Source organism: Suncus etruscus, chromosome 3 (genome assembly GCF_024139225.1).
Source record: "Suncus etruscus isolate mSunEtr1 chromosome 3, mSunEtr1.pri.cur, whole genome shotgun sequence".
Classification (NCBI taxonomy): domain Eukaryota; kingdom Metazoa; phylum Chordata; class Mammalia; order Eulipotyphla; family Soricidae; genus Suncus; species Suncus etruscus.
Genome location: NC_064850.1, coordinates 66,651,298 through 66,665,891, shown reverse-complemented (window position 1 = coordinate 66,665,891; position 14,594 = coordinate 66,651,298). Strand labels below are relative to the sequence as shown.

The 14,594-nt window shown below is 53.4% G+C and overlaps 1 protein-coding gene across 3 annotated transcripts in view; it reads left to right on the top strand.

Moving 5' to 3' along the window:
- The first annotated feature begins 625 nt into the window (after window positions 1-625).
- PPFIA4 (PTPRF interacting protein alpha 4) overlaps window positions 626-14,594 on the top strand; it is a 47,256-nt gene continuing 33,287 nt past the window's right edge. For all 3 annotated transcript variants that reach the window (XR_007493847.1, XR_007493846.1, XM_049770618.1), the window contains exons 1-2: window positions 626-784; window positions 12,544-13,129. Coding sequence is in view for 1 of the 3 variants with exons in the window: in XM_049770618.1 (XP_049626575.1) it covers window positions 12,896-13,129 (234 nt within the window). In the remaining 2 variants the exon portion in view is untranslated. The remainder of the gene's footprint in view (window positions 785-12,543; window positions 13,130-14,594) is intronic.

Here is a 14,594-nt window from a genome sequence, read left to right as displayed (position 1 = left end):
CATGGCTCGTATATAAAAATCCTTAACACTTCCAGAAGTGCTTACTGGGTATTGTAAAGAAAAGAGTAGGTTGTGATGAAACTTCACAAACCAGATGGGAAAGATGCATTAATAGCCACGCGAGCCAGGCTAAGAAGCAATCCAGGAAAACGGAGAGCTTTAACTAAAATTTGTCAGAAAAACTTGGCACTGAAATTGCTTCCAGACTATGAGTCTGTATGCCATAGACAAACACGTCGTTGTATAGTAACAGTGCTGGCACAGCCAGGTGCCTCAAAGACATTTCATTTACCAGTTCTCCAGAAATGCATGGATTTCAAAGTTTCCCCACTTAAAAAAACATGTGCAAGATGTACAGAGTGACAAAACCACCCAGCAAGGATTCCAATGCTAGGCTCGAGGGGTGGGGGGGCATTAGGGCTAAACCTGGACGGTGTGGTGTAGTGAGGTGAGGAGGCTCTGAGCTGGGTGAAGCCCAGCCAGCCAGGCCTGGACCGAATCAAGATGGCGCGCAGCATCCTAGGCCGCGGTGGTCACGTGCCGGGGCGGGGCCTCCAAGCCAACCAGGCCCCGCCCCGGGGCGTGGCCAGGGCATCCGCGGGGGGCGGGGCGGAGCCTGGGAGTCGGGGCGCTCGGGCGCTGGCGGAGGCGGCTGCAGCTCCCCGGGCGCCGGCGGCGGCTCCCCCGGGTCATGTAGGTAGGGCTCCTCTGGTTGGGGAGGGCCCTCTGCCTCCCAGCCGAGCCGAGCTGAGCTGAGCTGAGCGGCGACGGCGGCTGCAGGCAGGTGAGCTTGGGATGGGGGGAAGGATGCCACGGCCCCCACCTCCTGGTCCCCGCACAGTTTGGGGAGGGGGCTCGGTCTGGAGCGCCTTGAAAAGCCAGCTCCTTCACCCCCGGGTGTCGGGGTACAGCTTCCTTAGCTGCCCCTCGTCGTCTTCCCAGCGCCCGGTGGTGCCCTTGGAGGGGAGGAAGGAAAGGGGGGAGATGCCCGATTTGTGGGGAGGGCGTGGAGTTTGCCCGCAGCTCCATCAGCCTCGGAGGAGGGGCGCTGAGTTGGCAAGTCTGACAGTGCGCCCCGATCGCCCCCTCCAGCACAGCCAGGCAGCGCCTCCAAGCTCCTGGGCCAGATCCTCTCTCTCCTTTGGGCACAGCAGGGCTGAGGTCCTGGCAGCAGCAGCAGTAGGGGCGACCTGACCTGCTGGGGTAGGGTTGCTTCCCCGCCCTCCCTGACTGCTCCCCAAACCCCCCTTTTACTCTCACGGCTCCTCCAGCTGTCACCAGTCTCAGGCTGTGCAAACGCCCCATCTCTGCAGTGCTCGGGCCTTGGGGGTGGAGGAGCAGCCGATGGAGGTCTGCGGGGGGGGGGGGGCGGTGGTGAAGTGGGGGCGGAGTGTTGGTCACCCTGCCAGGAGGGTCCAGAAGAGAGAGCCACTGTCTCCCCGCAGAGACCCCACTGGCAGGGTCCACGAGAGGAGACTGGCTTGGAGCACTGGGAAGTGGTGTGGGTGGGCAGCTCTGAGGAAGGCGAGGTGCCACTAGGTGTGATGTCACCTTTGCCCAGAGCTGGCTGGCCATGGCCATCTGTGGAGGAGGGGCAGGGCTGCTGCTGTCTTCCAGCCAGCAAGCAAGTGGTTGGGGGAAGCCCTGACCTGCTGGAGGGCCCCTCTGAGGAGGGCCGGGTTCAAGGCCCCTACAGAGATCAGGTGCATCCTAAGGCTTCACACAAGGCTCTGACCTGCACTGGGGGGTACTTTGGGGAACAGCGAGCAAATGCTTAGAGCATCTACCAAGTACCAATCCAGGTGCTGGTCTTCTGAAGCCGATTTGGGACCAGAGAATAGCCATGCCTCCATCCTTGCTCCCTGCACCTCTTACCCCCAATTTTGCACAATTTTGCTAAACGAGTGTTGTCTGCAAGCTTTCAGAGCTGTCTGAGCAGGCTTCGTGCCCCCCTACCCCTACAGGTTCCCCGGGGTGGAGTTGGGATGACTTTCCTAGGTTATTGTCTCAGATTTGTCTCAAATTCTATGGAGGTACCTGTGATCTCCAGAGCAAGAGCCTGCGATGGGCACAGTATCTTGGGGGATAGGAATGCGCCAGACGCCCACACAGCGGGAGCTGCCCTCTCAGGAAGATCTCGGAGAGTGGGGGAAGGGGGTGTGGAGGGGAGACTTGGGTGGCATCTGGGCCTGTGCTGCTGCTCGCGTGTCTGATGTCAGCACAGCAGAGTGTGAGATCTGGCAGCGGGGAGGGTAGATGGAGTAGACAGGCCCGTGGCTGCTGTCTGAGTGAAGAGAACCCGAGTTCGAGAGAGTTGTCGAAGGCTGGGGAGGGAGGAGGAGTCGAAGTCAGATTGTGGAAGAAGAGGCAGAGGTGAAAACCCTGCGGGGCTGGGAGCTGGGCGTCCATGGGTGGTAGGATATAGGGAGCAAGCCTTTAATATACTGTAGCAGTGGGCAAGTGGGTTGCTATAGAAACAAGGTGTGTTTTCTGAGTGTGTGTGTGTGTGTGTGTGTGTGTGTGTGTTTGCTCAGTGTGAGAGAGGAAGGATGGGAATGGACAGCAAGGACAAGGGAGGAAAGTTGCCTCAGAGTCTAGTCTGAGTCCCAGTAGGGAACTGGGTGAACTGAAGCGGGTTGGGGGTGCACGAGAGGGACAGGTGTGTGTGTGTGGCAGCCACATGAAGCCGCCATCTGGCCCCACTCTGGCCTGCTAGCTCACTGACCTATAATTAGGTCTGCAGGGCACGGAGCCCCAGCTCAGGAAGGTGGCAGTGTGGCCGATGGCCTCAGAAGTGCTCCGAGGGGCTGGCCGTGCTCATTTTGCCAAGGCAGGCTGCTCTCAGGGCACCTCAGCTTTTACTGGACGGAGTGGGAGCTGACAAGCTGGTGCAGAGCCATGTGGATGTATTTCTGAGAACATGAGGACCACTCTTCTTGGGCCCACTGGCTCGCACACCCCACTACAACTCTCAGCTTCCTGGTATTCTCAGCCCTGCTCTTTCACTGTTTTCTCATATTGCTGCCCAGCTTAGTGGTGAGGGCAGTGGTGTGGTGCTGGAGATCTGGCTTCCCCCATGTCTTGGGTTCCCTCTCCTCCCAAGAAAAACCCTGTGGTGCAGAACAGCTTCTGACCTTCCGGAGGCTCCATTCTGAGAAAGCTGGAGAAGGTGCTGCCATTGAGTCAATCGGTCAGACACACGTGCTAGTCGGCTGGGATCCAGCCACCAGCCAAAGCACGTTGCCTCACACTTGACTCTGTTCAATAACTATTTAGGTTTTTTTGTGGTTGTTTGTTTGTTTGTTTGTTGCCATACCCAGCAGTGCTCAGAGCTTATTCCTGGCTCTGTGCTCAGGAATCACTTCAGGTGACTCAGGAGAGTGTGTGGGATGCCAGGAATTGAACCCAGGTCAGCCATGTATAAGGCAGATGTCTTACACACTGTATTGTCACTCTAGCCCTCCAAAAACTATTTGGGTGTTGTTGTTCCCTCAGGTTTACTGAGAGCTCTAAGGCTTGGTTTTTTGGGGGGTCAGGGGTGGAAGGGCACACCTGGTAGAGCTTACTCCTGGGTCTGTACTCAGAGATCACTTTTGGTGAGCTCAGGATGGGAGTGAGGGGGAAAATGTATGATGCCAGGGATCTAACTCAGGTCAGATATATGCAAGGCAAGTGCCCTACCCATCGTGCTGTCTTTCCAGCTCCAGCACCCTAAGGTGAAAAACCAGATCATCCATGTCCTTTTTTTTGTTTTTGTTTTTGGGCCACACCCAGCGGTGCTCAGGGGTTACTCCTGGCTCTATGCTCAGAAATAGCTCCGGGCAGGCACGGGGGACCATATGGACACTGGGATTCGAACCAACCACCTTTGGTCCTGGATCGCCTGCTTGCAAGGCAAACACCGCTGTGCTAGCTCTCTGGGACCATCCATGTCCTTGATGTCCATTAGCAATTCCCAACTCCATGCTAGATTCAGAGGCACTTAGTGGAGAAGTTAGTTGTCAGGTTGGGGTTTGTCTTGTGAGCTCCTGGGCTCTGTGAAGTTGGACCTACTCGTAGCTACAAATCTTTAACCTGGGGCACAGACTCAGGACCCACTTATATCATGTGGGGATTAGATCCTAGGGTCAATAAAGGGAATATCATTAAATATTCTATAAAGCATGGCTAAATGGGCTGGAAAGTATAGCTGAATAATGATATTAATGTACAGATGCGGCATGCTTTGTATATTAAATACATAAATCTAGAAAGTATGCAGTGATTTAAAAGCACTTATGTGCATGCATCGTAATTGGGTAGTTAAGTGTCAGATGAAATAACTGGTTTGCATTTAGAGGCCTTTGTTGGCTGCTTTGCTCAGCCTGCAAAGTAGAATTGCCCTCAATTAAGTGCATGGCTGATGCTACTCCATGGCCATTTTCTTCAGATGGATTCGTGGCATTGCAAAGGGGATTGAGGCTTCCATTTATTTCGTAATATTTCCTAGGACAGTGAGGGTGTCCTTGTCTGGGGGTAAGCTCTAGTTCCTGAGATGTCAGGATCTAGAACAATAGTACAGTGAGTAAAGTGTTTGCTTTGCACATGGCTGACATAGGTTTGATTTCTGGCATCTCATATAGACCCCCTGAATACTGCCAGAAGTAATTTTTGGGGGTCACACCAGGCAGTGCTCAAGTGTTACTCCTGGCTCTGCACTCAGAAATCGCTCCTGGCAGGCTTGGGGGAACATATGGGATGCTGGGATTTGACCCGTCCTGGGTTGGCTGCGTGCAAGGCAAACACCCTACCACTGTGCTATCCTCTCCTGCCCCCAGAAATAATTCTTTAGTACAGAGCTAGGAGAAACTCCTGAGCATCTCTGGTGTGGACGAAAGCAAAATAAAACAAATAAAAATAAAACAACAACAACCCAAATACTGACCTATCTGGGGTCAGAGCAATAGTACAGTAGGGAGGACACTTGCCTTGCACTGGTTGACCTGGGATCAATCTCTGACACCCCATATGGTCTCCCAATCCCTATAAGGAGTCCTTGAGTGTAGAACTAGGAGTAAGCCTAGAGTACTGCCAAGTGTGGTCCACAAGAAAAGAGAAAAGGAAATCTAGGGTCTCTGGTATTTGCTTCATCTCATTGTCCCAAGCAACTCCCAAAGCCACTCTCTCCAGGTCCAGATCTCTGAGCTCTGCCCGAAGGTAGAAAAGGCTATGGTGGCTCTGATCTGGGGTGTTTCAGGAAAGGAGCTAGTGGGGTTGCTCCCAGACTCATAGTCGCATACCCTGCTCTTAGTTTTCATTCCTTCCAGGGTGATGGTGGGGGACAGGACTGTGTGTGCTCCCTCTTATAAACTTGCTTTGAACTCTCCCAAGTGATAGGCCCCACCCTGGGAAGAGATGGCCCAGGAAGGTCTGGGAGAGCAGCTGGCACTAGCAAATGCAGGCACAGGACAGAGCCGGGGCACCTGTCAGGACTCCCCTGTGCTTGCTTTGCACCCCAGACTTGTGGAATCACACCCTAGTGTCCTCTCCCTCTGCCAAGAGGGGATCCCTACATGGTTGATCCCTCACAGATGATTTTTCTTTTTTAGATGTGGGCACTGCAATCCTGAGAGAGCAAGTCTCCCTGCTATTGTTGGTGGGGCCCTGGGGCCCCCGTGCTTGTGAAGGTAAGTAGCTTCAGGTGTTTCTTCTGGGAGGGTGTTGAGAGCTTCTCCACTTCATGGTCTTTCCCACTGTCCTTTGAGTGGGGCAAGTGGGCAGAATCCACGGGGCTCTGCACTGCATGGTTCTCCAGCTCATATAGGGTGGTTTGCACCCATCCTCACACATGTCATGTCGGGGCTTGCCTCCTGGATTAGGATCAGGACCTGTCCCTGGGCCTTGCTGTTTTCCCTCTGGCCCATGTTCCTTCTCCGAAGTCCCCACTCTTGGGCTCCTGTGTGTTGGGACTCCAAGTCAGGGTTCCTGGAGAGATGGGGTTGGGAGTTCCTCTCTAAGCTCCTCAAATCACCAGAAAGCACCTGTTGAGGCTGATGTTCTGGGTGAGGGGAGACAAGGCTTCAGAGAGGAGGAGACTGAGATGGGTTTGGACAGGGGATGGGGCTTTGCTTGGTGAATACTGGAGGGAGCTGGGCAGGCAGCTGAGGGGCCCTGGCCAGATGACCCCCAGTCTTGGGGGGAGAGGGTGCCTGAGGGGGAGCCTTTTTGGTATGGTGAAATGGGGGAAATGGGGGAGAAGCTTCTTGGAAGGCAAAGTGGGCCCTGGGGGGAAGGGCTGGTTGGACTTGGTTCTACCGGGAACCTCAGCAGATGGGCATTGGGGGACCACAAGGGGCATTTCCGGGGCCTGTGGCATATAGACTGCAGGAAAAGCTCCCATCTCAGTGTGGGCCCGGGTGGGTTGAGCAGGTTATGGGGCCTAGAGACCTTTTGCTTTCAATGGACAGGAAGTGACCTGGGGAGAAGTGAGGACGCCTGGGCCCTGGTCACTTAGACAAGGCTGAGAAGCCCCTGCCAGCATCCCAATCCTCAACTTCTTCTACCGGTCCTTTCCTGCTATTGGCAGCGTAGACTTGCCTAGGAGCCCCTCGGCTCACAGGGAAGCTGTTACCTCCCTGGTAGGGGGATTAGGTATGTTTTCTCGTGCTCAAGGTCTCCTGCTTTCACATCTCCCACTCATAGGAATCAGTTTCCATTGTGGCAAAACCCACGTGAAAGCCCCACAGCCCCTCAAAGTTTGTATTACCTGAGGGCTCATTTTTGGAGTTGTCTGTTTTCTGGGTTGGCACAGTGGTATATGATGAGGTCAGTCATGATACCACAGTGGGCTGGAGAAATAGTACAAAGGGTGGGCAGGGCACTTGCTTTGCCTGGAGTCAACCGGGTTTGACTCCTGGAACTCTATAAGGCCCCCTTAGCCTGACCAGGGGTGATACCTGAGTGCAATTAGTGTGCACCATCAAGTGTGGCCCACAAACAAAACAATCTCCAGACATTATGATATAGGCTTTTTTGGGGGTTCGGGGACACACACTGGGTTGTGATCTGGAGCTGTTGTGGCTTTGTGCTAAGTTTGGCCCTGGCATGCTCAGGAAGCCAGGAAGGCCTGGGGATTAAACCCTAGTATTCTGCATGAAATATGTTTTACCTATTGAGCTGTCTCTCTGGCCCTTACAGATTATTTTCACTGCTCTAATCCTTCTCCTGCCCCTCCAATATTTAGCATTGGTGTTTTGCTGTCTCCCTAGTCATACCTTTTCCAGAATGTTTGTAGTTGAGAATCCCAAGCCCTTGTGTGGCTTCTCTCACTAAGTCTTATCATTTTAGAATCCTCCATCTTTCTCGCTCCGAGCTGAGCAAGGACCCATCATTGTGAGTGTAGATGAACAGATTTCCTCACTCACTTCCTGAAGGACAGCCTGCCAGCTCCCAGGTGTTGGCATTGTGAATAAATTGTCTAGTAACAGGACTCGGAGCAATAGTACATCTGGTAGGGCATTTGCCTTACATGTGGCCAACCCAGGTTCCACCCCTGGCATCTCATATAGTTAGTCCCCTGTGCACTACCAGCAGTAATTACTGAGTGCAGAGTAACCCCTAAGCACTGCCAGGTGTGGCCCCCAAACCAAAAATCAAAAACCAAACAAACAAAATCTTCTAGAAACATCAGGAAAATACTGGAAGTTCAGTATGTCGCCTGACCACAAAGTCCTGGCACAAGCCAATGCTGACTAGGTCCTTGTTGTGACTTTATGCTCATTCTGTTTTGTTTTGTTTTGTTTTGGTTTTGGTTTTGGGTCACACCCAGCAGCGTTCAGGGGTTACTCCTGGCTCCACACTCAGAAATTGCCCCCGGCAGGCTCGGGTGACCATATGGGATGCCGGGATTCGAACCACCGTCCTTCTCCATGTAAGGCAAACACCTTACCGCTGTGCTATCTCTTCGACCCCAATGTTCATTCTTTTCCCCCAGGATCAATGTGTGCTTCACCTACTCAGGCAGTCCCTCTTCCCTACTGGGGCAGGACCCTCCCTTCTGATCTCTATACTGGAAAGGCCCTGCCCTTCAGGCTTGAGGACAGCTGGTCCTGGCGCAGCCCTCTGAAGGTGGCAGCCTGCCCTCATGCACCTTCTGGGGGTGGGGGCACCATCTGGCCATGCAGTGGGGAGTCTGCATACAGGGTGTGGGAAGCCAGAGCCGACCCATGCTTATGCCCTGCTTGGCACTCACACAAGGGTACACTCATTTACATTCTCACACATCCACAGGCAAACTCACATACACTCAAACACACACACATATACATGTGATGCAGGGGTGAACCCGAGGGCTGCTTTCCATGTTCCCAAGCACAAGGGCCTGGCTTTGGCCTCCTCCCCCCCCACACCTCTCCAGCCTCTTCCGCTCCCTCACAGCCAGCCCACACTCCTCACTCCTCGTGGCAACCCCTTGAAAATGCTCACTTTGGGGGGTTGGTAGCTTTCGCCTCTGAATCAGGACTTGTGAGTGTTACTTAGAAATTGTGCGGAGAGTCAAGGAGGTTCTGCTAGGCTGAGGTGATCATTGTGCTATTTGAAGATACTGGGGCAAGGAGTACAGCCCGGCCTTGCTCCCCTGCTTGTGCAGGAGTATGTGTGTGGTTTTGAGTGAACGTGAATAAGTGAGCTTCTGGGTGTGTGAGGGGACCTGAGTTTGCTTGTGAGTACGCCTATCTGTGTGTGAGTTGCTATGTGAGTGAGGATGCCACTGTGTGTGTAATTATCTGCATGTATGCGAGTGTACAAGTGAGGGAATGTGTGTGTGTGTTTGAGTTTGTGTGAGAATGTGAGTGTACCCTTGTGTAAGTGACAATGTATAGGCGTGGGTATAGGAGTGTCTACGTGTGTGAGTGAATGTATGTATGAGAATGTGTGAATGTGTGAGTGGATATAATGTGTGCCCATGTAAGTGAAGGTGCTTAATGTGGACTTGCATAGATGTGAATATATGTGAGCATCATGTGAATGTGTGTATGCATTTGACTGCATGTGAGTATATGCATATGGGTATATGTGTGAATGAATGTGTGTATGTATGTATGTATGTGTGTGTGTGTGTGTGTGTGTGTGTGTGTGTGTGTGTGTGTGTGGACATGCACGCAGAAGAGGGAAAGAGGAGAGGTCTGTACCTTCTCTCTGCCTTGCCTCCACTTTTGAGCCCATCTCCAACCTCACGGTGGTGATGCTGTTCCACAGGGAGGAGGAGGGCTGCTACCTGCTGCTAGGAAGAGTGAAGTCCCTAAAGGCAGCTGTTTCGGGGATCCCTCAGGTACTCGTGAGACTCCACCATCTAGGTTGGTCTGTGCTAGGTTCGAAGATGCAAGTCTGCTCAGCCCTGAGCTGCCAGGTGCCCAGCCACCTCTATGAGGTTTGGGGTCACCGGTGCCACACCCAAGGGTGCTCAGGGGACCATGTGGTGTCAGGGACTGAAATCATTAGCACATGCTAAGCATGTGCCTCGACCCCTATTTATCTCTCTGCCCCCTAAAGTCAGTCTCAGCAGGCATTGCCTCAGTCTCCTTCTTCCTAGGCTCCCCTCTGACAGGAAGGTATCCCTACTTTCTTGCAACCCTGGGGTGTGCCAGTTGCCTCTCTGAATCAGCATGGGATACCCCTGCTGTGTCCTCAGAGGGGTGGCAGCTCAAGATTACCCCGTGGCCTTCCTGAGTGCCAGCTCTGTAGCTGCCTGGGTCTGCCTGACTCTACCCACCAGCCCTGGAACCTTCAATACTCAGCCTAGCCTGGAGCCTTCCCAGCCTTTCTCCTTGGGCAGGGGTATACAGGGGTGTTGAACTTCTTAGGTGGAGCTTTCAATCTCACAAAGTAGAGCAGTGTTTCTCAACCACGGGCCTCTGTGGGCTCCTGAAATATTTCAGGGTCTACAGGTGAAAATCAGGCCAATGTTAGTCATGACATGGGACTTACTGGCAGCTGGGAAAGCACAGGAAGGAACCAGATTGTCAGTGGGCTCAGGAGGGGCCTGGGCAGGGTGGGAGGAGGACCTTGCTGGTAGCAGCCTTAATGAGGAGTACTTCCACCCCTGGGCTGTTAGGTGGGCTGTGGGTGAACAGAGGTGCCTGGGACACACATGGGCTGGCAGTGGGCCAGGTGACCTGACTCAGCTGGGCCTTAACAGCCTCTCGGACCCCTGCCTGTGCTCCATGGCAGTTCTCTGCTGGGCTCAGCAAGGGCCAGCTCCAGCAATCCTGTCCTGTGTCTTGGTGTGTGCAGGTTAACATGCATATGCCGGGCCTTCCTGCCCCTGGCTGAGCCCTAGTCCTGGGAATGGTTGTGGGTGTGGCCTGACTTCACAGGCTTGTTCCCTATCAGTCTATCCCAAACTCCCTAACCTCCTCTGCTCCCCTTTTTCTGCACTGTGGGGAAGGGTGGCAGCTGAATAGATAAACGGCATGTGGGGTGATCTCACAAACCATGGGGATTTATTTTACAACTGGTACCTGAACAGGGACTGGAAGGTGGAGTAATTGCACAGTTTTTTTTTTTTTTTTAGGTATTTTTACCTGTTTTTAGGTATTTTTTCTTTCTATTCTCCCCAACTTTTGCTGTGCCTTTGCAAAAAACTGCCACCCTTTTTATCTGTTAAATAGAGGCATCTGCCTCTTTTTCTTAGAACCTTGGGCTATGAATTACTTTGTTTAACTTCATATTTCTGCATTTTCTATAAAGTTGAGAAGGGAGATATGTTGGAATAATAATTGGTCTTCATTCTATTCAGGATTATTCCCTTTTTTTCTTTTTTGGTTTTTGGGCCACACCCAATGACGCTCAGGGATTACTCCTGACTATGCGCTCAGAAATTGCTCCTGGCTTGGGGGACCATATAGGATGCCAGGGGATTGAACTGCAGTCCATCTAGGCTAGTGTGGGCAAGGCAGATGATTTACCCCTTGCGCCACCACTGCATCCCCAGGATAATTCTTTTTTGCTGGTGCTTATCACTTTTTTAATATAATTATCTTTATTTAAACACCGTGATTACAAACATGATTATAGTTGTATGATTACAGTCATGTAAAGAACACCCCCCTTCACCAGTGCAACATTCCCACCACCAATTTCCCAGATCACCCTCCTCCCCACCCCCCTACACCTGTACTCGAGACAGGCTTTCTACTTCCCTCATTCATTCACATTGTTATGATAGTTTTCAGTGTAGTCATCTCTCCAACTGCACTCATCACTCTATGTGATGAGCTTCATGTCATGAGCTGTGGTGCTTATCACTTATTGGATGGAAGCACCTTTGGATTGAAACATCTTTTGGATTGGTCCTTTACCTGTTCTCCACCTTAGGGTGTGGTTTTTCACTTCCCAATGCCTCAGGGAGAAGATGCTTGTGGTTTCAGTTTTCCACTACTGAGCTATCCGCTTGCTGGTATAAGTACTAAGAGTGGAAGGCTAGTGTGTAGAAGTTTCTGAACTTGTTTTTTATCTCCTTAATCATGTGTATCTTATTATTTCCTCCTTCCAGACCCACGTCCCCTCAATTTCCTGGGATTGGGCATAAGGCTTCCATTTCAAAGAAAGGAAGTAGTAGGGAAGAAGAAAGGAAGGGAGGGAGGGAGGGAGGGGGAAGGGGATAGATAAAAGGTGGGAGATGAAAGGAAGGAGGAAGAAGGCCTGCCGGGAGGAGGAAAAGAGAGGGGGAGGAGGATGGAAGGGAAGAGAGAAGGAAGAAGGAAGGAGGATTACAGATAGGAGAGAGGAGGACTGCAGGGAGGACAGGAGGAGGCAGTGGTGGAACTGGCTAAGTGGCCGGACAGGCAGGCAGGCACATGGACCCCTGCGTGTCCAGCGAGGTGCAGGTGCCTCTCATCCCAGCTGTGGGCTGAACTCCTTCGAGGTCTGATGGAGGGCAGGACCTCACAGGAAGAGCACTGGGTGTCCAGGCTCTAGGTTGGCGTGTACTGGGCGAACTGACCCAGTAGGAGAACAGGCCCAGTTGTGAGTAGGGCTTCCACAGCATGGTGTCTTGGGGAGAACCTTGGGCCATGTGCACCCTCAGCCTGGACTCCCCAGCAGAGGTGCTTACAGTTTTGAGGGCAAGATTTTGGGATCAGGGGTGAGCTTGAGCCTCCTCTCTGGATGAAAACAGGAGTGGAGAGGACTCTGTCCGCCCTGGTGCTTCCACTCGGACAGATGCTGACCCTGAGTCCAGCCTGTGAGTCCCTGGCCCACCACACGCTTTTAGTCCTCCTCAGCTGCCCTCCTAGCCCAGGTCTCAGGAGGCTCTCAGCAGCCTGCCTGCGGCTCCCGGCCGCTGACTGAATCATTTCTATATTTGGCCAGTGATCACGTGGGTGGGGACCACTCAGGCGGCTGCACCTCTGACAGCTGGGGCTGGGGTGAGGCCAGCGTGGGCATGTGTTTTCCAGGGGAGCCAGGAAGGTGCCAGGCCCTGAGGGACTGGGCCCACAGACTGCTGGACCCTGCTGTCCTACTGTCTTGCACCTTGGGTGCTTACGGCCATCTCTTCTCCCTCAGATCAGAGTTTCATCTTCCAGAAATCGGAGTCACTGGATCCAGCTGGGCCTCTGCTAGGCCCCGGTGTCTCTTCCATCCCTGTGCTCCTCGCTCAGCATGGCTTCACGGTGCTACTGCCCACCTGCCTGGGGACACAGGGCTCCCAGCCCTGGCTCTGTGCGGTTAGGCCAAACGCTCAGGCTCTGTGGCTCACATGTGTTCTGGGCGCCAGGCCCTTCTCAGAGCAAGAGCCACTGAGGCCATGGGAGAGTTTCCTGCTTACCTCTCCCGGCACTGCCTGCTCTGAGACCCGTGTTTGGGGTCACCCCTGGGAGGTGCCAGCCCTGTTTACCCACCCCACCTGTCCCCCACCATGTGTGAGGTGATGCCCACAATCAATGAGGGGGACCCCATGGGGCCCCCACATGGTGCCGAGGCTGATGCCAACTTTGAGCAGCTGATGGTGAATATGCTGGACGAGCGGGAGAAGCTGCTGGAATCCCTGCGTGAGAGCCAGGAGACCCTGGTGGCCACCCAGAGCCGGCTGCAGGAGGCCCTGCACGAGCGTGACCAGCTCCAACGCCACCTCAACTCAGCCCTGCCCCAGGTGAGAACCTCACCCCCCACCCCCACTCTCCATCTCTTCAAGCAAAACCCTTCTTTCTCTTGCACAAAGGCTAAATAATGAAGGACTTGGGGGGAAAAGGCCAAACTGTGGCCGACTGCAGTAAGCCATGCAGCCAGCAGGTGGCACCCTAGACTGGAAGAGCCCAAATGCTGCTTGCGCCTGTGCGCTGTAGTTGGAGGAGGTGTGTGAGTTAGTGCAAGAGGGAGAAACCCTCTGTCTGCCTGTGCTATAGCATTGAACCCAGAGGCCACACATCTCCACACTTGGCTTATGACCCTCAGTCTACAGCTCACAGCCAGCCAGCCGTGGCCTCCCTGTTTATGTTGTGTTTTCTAGGTACTTTCCAAGACTCAGCTCACTAAGTCACATCTAGGATGAGGGTACTATGCTCCCTAGTTACACGTTGTGAAACCAGAACCAGAGAAGGGCTGCAGAGAGGCGGGAATGTGGGGAGCGGATGGGAGCAGGTAGTCCGTAGGACCACTCAGTTTGGGATTAGCAGGACCCTTTCCCCATCATCGGGAAGAACCAGGGGCCTCAGCAGGGGTGCAGGCAGAATTGGGGGTATAAGCACAGGATCTTTGAGAAGAGCAGGGTTGAGTAGTGGGCTTGGGCCGCTCCACTGTGCAACAGGCCCTGGACAAATGTGAGGCTGACCCTAGGTCTGAGGAGCTCTTGAAAGGTCCAGAACCCAAATGAATGAGTGAGGAATAGTGGGGGGCAGTGATAAAGATCTGCCTGGTGTGCCCTTGTCCTCTCCCTCTGGGTGGTAGTGGACAAGAGTTACAGAATGTGGGACTGGAGTGATAAGACAGTGGGTGGGGCACTTGCTTTGCATGTGGCTGACCGAGGTTTGATCCCTGGCATCCCATATGGCCCCCTGAGTGCACTAGGAGGGACTCCTGAGTGCAGAGCCAGGAGTAACCCCTGAACACCACTGGGTATGGCCCAAACCCCTACCTCCCCAAAAATGTTACAGCGTGATGCCTGCATCCTGGGTCAAGGAGCCCACACAGCACTTTAGGGTATGCTGGGAGTGCAGGGAGCAGAGACCATTGATTCTCGGTGCCACGGTTTGGACTGGGTGTGGCAATATCAGTTCTGTCTTGGCACAAGTGTGTAGTTTGTGGGTTTGTGAGACTTGTCTGTGTTGGTAAGTGCGTGTGGGTATGATATGTGTATAGCATGGATATGTGTGGGTATATGGATGGATGGTGTTGCCCCATTTGTTGGGTCCCGTCTACTCCTTTGTTGATTGTCTGAGTATCTGCAAAGAGCTCCCAGAATGAGAAATTGATTCCCATCCCCTTGTCCCCTTTTGGGGGGAGAGCTTGGTAATATTTATCCACAGCAAATAATCCACACAGACGGGGATTAAGGGGTAAAAGGTTGGCGAAGAGAGTCCTTTGTCAGCCTGCTGCTAGCTCCAAAACACACCTTGAGC